Consider the following 10288-nt stretch of genomic DNA (forward strand, 5'->3'; position numbering starts at 1 on the left):
CGCCATTGCACTCCAGTCTGGGTAACAGGAGCGAAACTCCGTCTCAAAAAAAAAAAGAAAATGTATTTGTTCTTAAAAAATGCATGCTGGAAAAAAATAACAAAAAAATGCATGCTGGGATATTTAGGCATGAAGTGTCATCATGGCTGCAACTTTTAAATGGTCAGCAAAAAAAACTGTGTATGTGTATATATATATATATATATGCATGTGTGTGTGTGTGTGTGTGTGTGTGTGTGTGTGTGTACACGTAGAGAGAGAGCAAAAGCTAAAATGAGAGAGGAAGAGGAAGGGAAATAGATAACAAATTTAGCAAGTTAACAATTGGTGAATCTAGATAAAGGGTATATGGTATTAACTGTACCCTCCTTTAAATTTTTTGGGTTTAAATGTTTTCCCACAAAAGTATGGAGAAACACTTACTACATATATTGGAGCATTGAGAGATCTTTGTTGTAGACAGCATATAATTATTTTCAAATAATTGCATCGAGACTAAAAACACTTCAGCACTAGGCTGGGCATGGGAGCTCATACCTATAATCCCTGCACTTTAGGAGGCTGAGGTGGGCGGATTACCTGAGGTCAGGAGTTCAAGACCAGCCTGGCCAACATGGTAAAAACCTGTCTTTACTAAAAATAGAAAAGTTAGCTGGGCATGGTGGCAGGTCCCTGTAATCCCAGATACTCGGGAGGCTGAGGTGGGAGAATCGCTTGAACCCAGGAGGCAGAGGCTGCAGTGAACCAAGATCATACCACTGCACTCCAGCCTGGGAAACAGAGTTAGACTCTGTCTAAAAAAAACAAAACAAAACTTCAGCACTATGACAATGTGCAATGCAATCTAAACTTAAGAACACTGAAAAAGTACTTGTGGTTTATAAGCCTATAGAACATATCTGAAAAATTGGTATTTTCTTTCAGTGACCCTTTAAATGTCCCATCCACTTAGGAGGGAAAGTAAATGATTTTGAGAACTTGCTTTATGTGCACGATTAAATCCTCATCAAGTTTTAATGTTTGGCATAAAGTATCTAAGATCTGATTCCACAGAAGTTTCAATTTCTAAAAATGAGAAAATTGACTTAAATTGTTCGATTGTTCAAAGTTGACTTATATTGTTACTGAACAAGAGGAGGCACTGGCAAAGATTATCATGCTTTTATAATGCTTTAACAAGTTTCATTGAGTAATTTTTTCCTAACAGTTGGTTTGAACAAACTGCTATTGCAGGAACTTTAATGCAACTGTGTTTTGAGACACGAATTCGCTGTGTTGCCCAGGCTGATCTCCCTGGACTCAGAGGATCCTCTCACCTGAGCCTCCTGAGTATCTGGGATCACAAGTATGAGCTACCATGCCTGGCTCTAATGCAACTTTTTCACTGAGAATTGTTGGTTGCTTCTGATTACTTTTTTTTTTTTTGAGACGGAGTCTTGCTCTGTCTCCCAGGCTGTGGTACAGTGGCTTGATCTCTGCTCATGGCAACTCCACCTCCTGGGTTCAAGTGATTCTCCTGCCTCGGCCTCCCAAGTAGCTGGGACTAAAGGTGCATGCCACCACATCTGGGTAATTTTTCGTATTTTCAGAAGAGATGGGGTTTCACCGTGTTAGCCAGGGTCGTCTCCTCCTCCTGACCTCATGATCCACCCACCTCAGCCTCCCAAAGTGCTGGGATTACAGGTGTGAGCCAACATACCCGGCTGCTTTTGGTTACTTTAAAAGTCCTATTTGTAATATTTTTTGGGTCAACATTTATTAAAATCTCCTTTGCACTTGTTGATATTCCCGATAGGGCTTTGCATCAATAATAGGAACTGTATAAAAAAGCTGCATATAAATTTTAAAATATTTTCCATTAAAATTATATAATTACAGTAGAAAATTAGAAAGTACCATTAAACCAAGAGGGAGAGAAAGCCCTCCAAATCCTCACTACTCAAAGACAACCACTAGTAATATTTTAGTATAATCTATCCACACACTTCTTGAGAGAATACTGTATACTGTGTTAATTACTTATGGTCAGGGTTGGTTAGTATGTGAAGAATGGAAAGAAGTAAAAGAAACAGAAGTGATGATAGCTACTGTGAATTAAGTGTTGTCTGTGGCCAGACATTGTGTTAAACACTTTTTTTTTTGAGATGGAGTCTCACTCTATCACCCAGGCCAGAGTACACTGGCAGCACAATCTCGGCTCGCTGCACCCTCAGCCCCCCAGGTTCAAGCAATTCTCATGCCTCAGTCTCCCAAGTAGCTGGGATTACAGGCATGTACCACCAAGCCCAGCTAATTTTTGCATTTTTAACAGAGACGGGTTCCCCCATGTTGGCCAGGCTGGTCTCAAACTCTTGACCTCAAGTAATCCACCTGCCTTGGCCTCCCAAAGTGCTAGGGTTACAGGCATAAGCCACTGCGCCTGGCCTAAATACTTTATTTAAAAAAATTTTTTAAGGTAGGCATTTTCCTTTTTTTTGAGACCGAGTCTCACTCTGTCACACAGGCTGGAATGCAGTGGCACGATCTTGGCTCACCACAACCTCCCAGGTTCAAGCGATTCTCCTACCTCAGCCTCCTGAGTAGCTGGGACTACAGGCACACACCATCATGCCCAGCTAATTTTTGTATTTTTAGTAGAGATGGGGTTTCTCCATATTGGCCAGGCTAGTCTCAAACTCCTGACTTTGTGATCCACCTGCCCCAGCCTCCCAAAGTGCTGGGATTACAGGTGTGAGCCACCACGCCCAGTTGAGCTAGGTATTTTCTTTTTTGAGACAGTCTCACACTTTCACCCAGGCTGGAGTGCAGTGACGCAATCTTGGCTCACTGCAACCTCCACCTCCTGGGTTCAAGTAATTCTTCTGACTCAGCCTCCCAAGTAGCTGGGACTACAGGCGCCTGCCACTACATCCAGCTAATTTTTGTACTTTAAATAGAGATGGGGTTTCACCATGTTGGCCAGACTGATCTCGAACCCCTGACCTTGTGATCCGCCCACCTCGGCCTCCCAAAGTGCTGGGATTACAGGTGTGAGCCACCATGCCCGGCCAATGAGGTAGGCATTCATTTTCAATTCCATTTTCTAGAAATGGAAACTGAGATTTTTTTTTTGGTCTTTCCAAAGAAGAAACTGAGATTTTAGATACATTCAGTATCGTGTCTAAAATAAATAGTAGAGTTAGGATATGAGCCCAAGTCTTATGAGTCCAGCTTATATTACACCTAAGAAAACATAAATTGGATGAGGTCACTTTTCTTTTCAAAAGATACAAAAATTAACTGGGCATGGTGCTGGGCGCCAGTAATCCCAGCTACTCTAGGAGGCTGAGGCAGAAGAACTGCTTAAACTCGGGAGGCTGAGGATGCAGTGAGCCAAGATCGTGCCACTGCACTTCAGCTGGGTGACAGAGGGAGACTCTATCTCAAAAAAAAAAAAAAAAAAAAAAAAGACTTTTCTTTTGCCCTGATGTGTAATTTATGGAGGCTGAAGACACAGCTGTCTTCAGCTGTCTGGATATCTCCAAAGCCCATCTGAGTGTAGATAAAATGCTTAGTCTATTTCGAATTATTCTTTTTCCTTTTCAACCTCAAGTCATTACTTTTGGGAGTCCCTGAGTCCCCCTGAGAGATCCCAAGGGAGGGTAGGGGGCCTAAAGTCCAAGTGACTAAGAGTCCAGAGTGGGAAGGAAAAAGTCTAGCAGTGGGTGGACAGATGGATGGAGGATGCAAGGATTTGAAGGGAGTCGTATCAAAGGGCTCAGGGGAACCAGAGGGAACATTAAAGGTGGTAAGAGGAGGAAAAAGGAGCAGTAGCAATGGGAAGAAAGAGAGCTTACAGGATCCAGTCTGGGGAGATGTTAAGTATCCCAAAGAGTCCAATAAAGGTCCAATGAGGAGGAGATAGACAGAACAAGTGGTGGAGCAATATAGTCAGCAGGGGTTCAAAAAGAGGGGATTCAGATGCCAGAGAAGTTGCTATGGGAGAAGAAGGATCCATCAGAGAACAGAGTAGCCTCACAGAGTTCCAAGGACTTTCAGTCCTGGGAATCAGGAAATAAACCCCACTCCGGAAAGAGAGCCAGGAAGAAGCCTTCAAGCCCAGGAGGTCTTTCAAAAGAAGTCTGGCCTCTACCCCAACTTCAGAGAATATATTCACAATCTTGAGAATCGACATCTTTCCTTACCAGCTTCAACGGATGTTTGTCCGGAGCAATGGTTCATTAGTCTGACTCACCATTGGATCCCCGATCTATCAGTCAGGAGTGAAGACAAAGGCTTCAAAGGTGCACACCTGGAGTCCTGGGTGAGAGGTCTGGGGGTCCAATGATGAATCTGATCCTATCGGAGTCACAGCACCACAGCTGTTAAATAAAAAATTACTCAGTGATTCTTGTTAAAGCATGGTAAGGTAGACTTCATTCAGGATCATCTCAGTAGATACAGGGACCATGGCAATGTGATATTGCAGCTGGGAAGAGAGACCAGGCTCAACTCAGTGAGGGAGAGACAGTAGGGAAACAGCATGGGCAGGTATAGTCAAGAAGCAAGGTGGGTTTGCTTTCATCCTGTTCAGTGGATGTGAAATTACGAAGAAATAACATCCACAGTAGTGGTGCTCTGGCTAAACCCTAGCAGGATTCTTGATGAAGACAGGCCAGGGTGATCAGACCTTTGCCGGGGATGACCTACAATGAGGAAGGGTTCTTGCTAAAGTGGTTTTACAGGGTTTGTGCTAAAATTGGATTTTACACAGTTAGGCCTAGGAGGTTTAAGGGCTTGCCTAAAGTTTGGTTACACACAGAATCTTTGTCACAACTCCCAAATTACAAAATGACTCTCTGAAGATTGAAACTACAATATTTGCTTTTACCTACTGTTTAAATTTTATGTTAAGCTGAGTTCTCATAACAACAGTTGCTGGCCTTCAGGTTACCACTGGCAAAAAAAAAGGAGGGGGAAGGGGAAGGGATATACTGATTTATAGTAAGTTACAACTTATAATTAAACTAAGCCTAGGAGAAATAACTCAAAATATCTCAACAGATCAAAAAATCCACTTTAAAAATCTGGCAGAAAATAACTAATGATGATTTTCATAACATTTGAATTTTTATTGTTAATATTATTCAACTTCTACTCTGTGCCAAGATCTGTGCTGAGCATTTTCTCAAAACCTTCCAGTTTCCAAGTGCATTTAAGAAAGCAAAAATCCTAATTCCTAATGGTTTATTACAATCTGCCTCCTAACTCTCTCTTTAAAAAAAAAAAAGAGTATAATTTTATTGTTGGACCTATTAGAACTGTAAATTCCATATGCTTTACAATAACAACAAAAAAGGTGCCCAGTGCAGTGGCTCACATCTGTAATCCCAGCACTTTGGGAGGCTAAGCGGGGGTGGATCACCTAAGGTCAGGCGTTCGAGACCAGCCTGGCCAACATGGTGAAACCCCGTCTCTACTAAAAATACAAAAATCAGCTGTGCGTGGTGGTGGGCGCCCATAATCCCAGCTACTGGGGAGGCTGAGACAAGAGAATCGCTTGAACCTGGGAGGCAGTGGTTGCAGTGAGCCAAGATGGCACCACTGCGCTACAGCCCGGGTGACAGAGAGAGACTCAGTCTCAAAAATAAAAAAAGGTAAGTTAGAACAAAGCAGTTTGGGATTAAAAAAAAAAATCTCTTGATAATAAATTGATTTCCCTGGAACAAATAAAGAGAACAACTAATGAGAAATAATATGATTAATATCAAAAAAGTTGTGGCTATTTAATTACTCTACTCTGCTTAACTCTCTCATCTCAATTTACTTGCTATTCCTTGCTCCTGGGAAGCCATTCGCTCAGTGTTCACATAGTGTGCCATTTCATTAAGGTCCTGGTTCAAATGCTGTATCTTCAGAAGACTTTCCCCTCACTACTTTATCTAAAACAGCAATCCCCAACACTCTCCATACCTTTGACCTAGTTTTATTTTTCCTTAGAACGTGTTGCCTGATATTATGTTATCTACTGGTTTATTATTTATCTTTCTCACCAGTATTGTGATATGCTATGAGTACAGAGACTCTTGTTCACTACCGTTTTCAGCATCCAAAAGAGTACCCGACATAGCAGATGATGAATAAATATTTGAGTAAACAAGTTATCTCATTTTATCTTCAATAACCCTGAGGGAGGTGCTATTCCCATTTTGGGAACAGAAACTGAGTCATAGGCTAAACAATTTGCCACTATCACACAGTTGCAAGGAATGGAGTAAGGATTTGAACCCTAGGCAGTTTGAAAACTCACACATTTCCGGTGCATCTCAAATTATCCATGGTAAGGACCAGTCTTTTAAATTTCCAACCCACTACAGTCCAATACTTTTATAAACTACAACAAAGTGTCACAGTAATGTCAAATTGCTCTAAAAGTTTCTCAATGCTTATTCTGCATTTCTGTCCTTATCTTGTCATCAACCAATTCTGTTCTACAGAGTATCCTTTCAGTAGCTTCCCAGGCAAAGCAAAATAATTTCTATATTCTAGTGGTTCTTAACCCTAACTGCATATCTGAATCAATAGAGTTTAAAAATAATACCAGGGCGGGCGCGGTGGCTCATGCCTATAATCCCAGCACTTTGGGAGGCTGAGGCAGGCAGATCGCCTGAGGTCAGGCATTCAAGACCAGCCTGGCCAACAAGGCGAAACCCCGTCTCTACTAAAAAACACAAAAATTAACCGGCCATGGTGGCAGTCGCCTGTAATCCCAGCTATTGGGGAGGCTGAGGCAGGAGAATCGCTTGAACCTAGGAGGCAGAGGTTGCAGTAAGCCAAGATCACGCTACTGCACTCCAGCCTGGGAGATAGAGCAAGACTCTGTCTCCAAAAAAATAATACATACCAATGGCCAGCTAACCCCAATTGCTAAACCAGTAACAGCAATTTTTTTTTTGAGACAGGGTCTCGCTCTGTTGCCCACGTTGGAGTACTATGGTGCACTTTCAGCTCACCACAACCTCCACCTCCCGGGTTCAAGCAATTCTCCTGCCTCAGCTTCCCAAGTAGCTAGGATTACAGGTACGCACCACCATGCCCAGCTTATTTTTGTATTTTTAAGTAGAGATGGGGTTTCACCATGTTGGTCAGGCTGGTCTGAAACCCCTGACCTCAGCCTCCCAAAGTGCTGGGATTACAAGCGTGAGCCACCGTGCCCAGCAGTAACAGCAATTTTTAAAACTCACGAATGAAAAAGGGTATAAAATGATACATACACTGGCCGGGCGCGGTGGCTCAAGCCTGTAATCCCAGCACTTTGGGAGGCCGAGGCGGGTGGATCACGAGGTCAAGAGATCGAGACCATCCTGGTCAACACGGTGAAACCCCGTCTCTACTAAAAATACAAAAAATTAGCTGGGCATGGTGGTGCGTGCCTGTAATCCCAGCTACTCAGGAGGCTGAGGCAGGAGAATTGCCTGAACCCAGGAGGCGGAGGTTGCGGTGAGCCGAGATCGTGCCATTGCACTCCAGCCTGGGTAACAAGAGCGAGACTCCGTCTCAAAAAAAAAAAAAAAAAAAAATGATACATACACATACTTGTCTATTTTGACATTTTAGTACTTTGAATAGGTTAAAGACATCTTCTCTGACAATTATACTGTTAAATCACCACAGAAACTATAAAACAAAATCACCTAATACCTTTATTGTAACCCACACAAGGTGTTAAGAACTGGTAACACGTTTCTGATAATCCAAAAAGGAACAGTAGGGTATACATAAAGCACAAGGAGCAGTGATAAGGTCTCCTAATTATAAGCATTGGTAGAACAGGCAAAACAGAATGTCTTGGTGCCACACATTCTGAGCTTTTCAATGTTGGGTATTTTAAAATTACCTCCAGCCACTAAAACAACTGAGTATTAATACTTTCTTTTTTCCTGCCTGAACTGTGGTGCTTTTGGAAATAACTTGGGTCACTCCCATCACACCTTAAACACAACAAGCAGGAACAGTAATCCAATTGGTGATTTTAAAAAGACAAGTTACTTACAGTTCTTTCAAATGAGTCTGAGAAAAAGCATTTTCTTGGATAGACATTATAGCATTATTGTTCAAATCTCTGAAATAAAGAGAAATTAAACATTATTAGTCGCCAATTCTATAGTCAAGTTACATAAACACTTTACATGATCATGAAAACCTCTGCTAACAGCAAAGATTTTTATAGAGTAAGAAAAATGTATGCAAAATACTTACAGATGCTCCAGGGATTCAAGACCAATGAATGCTTTCTTTGTAATCGACTTAATCTGGTTTCCTTGTAAGATTCTGAAATATAAACAGATCTTTCTAAGAAAACTCTCCACTAAATAAAATTAAATTCATTAAACATTTAGTTATAAAAAGTGAAAATAAGCTTAATGTGCTTTTTTGTATATTTAACAGCTTTACTGGAATACAAGTGATACACAAAAAATTACATATATTTAATATGTACAATTTGATGAGAACATGCATTTTTTAGAAAGTTATAAAATTTAATTATTAATCAATGCAAAACATAGCATAAAGTCGTCTATCAAGATGTTAGAGCTCAAGGAGGTACCTATGAACAACCATCCTGACCACTGATAAACTGATAATTTTCAGATGCTAAATTTGATTATATCCCTCATGTCTTCCTTCTTAGCAAAAGATTGTCAGAACAAAGAAATTAAGATAAGTGTGAACCTTTGGATAAATTCTTCTCATGGGAGAAGATCTAAAATCTTATGTAAGAGAATTCTCTACCTCTGCTAGATAAATTACTCATAAATCTAATACAATTAAACAAATTACAAATTAAACAGATTACTGGCCAGGTGCGGTGACTCACGCCTGTAATCCCAGCACTTTGGGAGGCCAAGGCAGGCAGATCAGAAGTTCAGGAGTTTGAGACCAGCCTGACCAACATGGTGAAACCCCGACTCTACTAAAAATACAAAAATTAGCTGGGCATAGTGGCACATGCCTGTAATCCCAGCTACTTGGGAGGCTGAGGCAGGAGAATCTCTTGAACCCAGGAGACAGAGGTTGGAGTACCGCCGAGAGTACTCCACTGCACACCAGCTTGGGCAACAGAGCAAGACCCCATCTCAAAAACAAAACAAAACAAAACAAAAACATATACTACCAAGAGGTTACTCTACTTTCTCAATGCATTCCTATTACTTGAATAGTAATTCTACTTCCATAAATAATTTCTCTTTAAGTGTCCATAGGAATGCTTTTTCAACAAAAAGTTCCCCAACGACAACAAAAAACACAAAAACAAAAAAACTAGATGGGCATGGTTGCTCATGCCTATAATCCCAGCACTTTGGGAGGCCAAAGTGGGAAGATCACTTGAGCCCAGGCAACACCAGCCTGGGCAATATAGTGAGACTCCTTCTCTACCAAAAAAAATTTTTTTTAATTAGCTGGGCATGGTGATATACACTTTTAGTCCTAGCTCCTTAGGAGGCCAAGGCAGGAGATTACTTGAGCCCAGGAAGTGAGGCTGTTGTGAGCTGTGATCACAGCACTCCAGCCTAGGTGACAGAGCAAGACACTGTCTCAAAAAAAAAAAAAAAAACCCAGCTGAGTGCGGTGGCTCACTCTTGTAATTCCAGCACTTTGCAAGGCCAAGGCAGGCAGATCACGAGGTCAGGAGTTCAAGACCAGCCTGTACAACATGGTGAAATCCGGTCTCTACTAAAAATAGAAAAATTAGCTGGGCATAGTGGCACATGCCTGTAATCCCAGCTACTCGGGAGACGGAGGCTGGAGAATTGCTTGAACCGAGACCTGGGAGGTGGAGGTTGCAGTGAGCTGAGATCTTGCCGCTGCACTCCAGCATGGGATGCAGAGTGAGACTCTGTCTCAAAAAAAACAAACAAAAAAAAAACCCACAAAGCTCCCAGAGTATCAGAAAGCTCAAACTTTCTAGCCATATCAAATAAACATAATTCAATCATGTTTACAGCTGGTTCTTGAAAATATACCTTTGTAGACACATACAAATATTATAAATACATACAATTTAGTGAGACTTGTGAGTCCAGCAAAAGCTTCACTAGCATCTTCTATGGCCCATGAAATTTCATTGTTTCTTAAGTCTCTACAGAAACGTCAGAGAAAGACAGGTTATGTTAGTCAACACAACCACGGCAACACTGAGTAGCACCCTGGCATGGTGATGTCAAGGTACACATGCTAATTCTGATCCTTACTTTAACAGTTATTTATAATGAAGGCTCAACTCTGCTTCTTAAGGAGTATCTGTAAT

The 10288-nt window shown here is 41.4% G+C and overlaps 1 protein-coding gene across 1 annotated transcript in view; it reads right to left on the bottom strand.

Moving 5' to 3' along the window:
- The window catches only part of LRIG2 (leucine rich repeats and immunoglobulin like domains 2), a 55668-nt gene that overhangs the window by 19435 nt on the left and 25945 nt on the right, over nucleotides 1–10288 (bottom strand). Inside the window, exons 9-11 of the mRNA XM_037736966.1 lie at nucleotides 10040–10120; nucleotides 8239–8310; nucleotides 8033–8101 (exon numbers count right to left, since the gene is read on the bottom strand). Coding sequence (XP_037592894.1) covers nucleotides 8033–8101; nucleotides 8239–8310; nucleotides 10040–10120 — 222 coding nt within the window. The remainder of the gene's footprint in view (nucleotides 1–8032; nucleotides 8102–8238; nucleotides 8311–10039; nucleotides 10121–10288) is intronic.

The sequence above is a fragment of the Cebus imitator genome, unplaced genomic scaffold (assembly GCF_001604975.1).
Source record: "Cebus imitator isolate Cc_AM_T3 unplaced genomic scaffold, Cebus_imitator-1.0 Scaffold32, whole genome shotgun sequence".
Lineage (NCBI taxonomy): Eukaryota > Metazoa > Chordata > Mammalia > Primates > Cebidae > Cebus > Cebus imitator.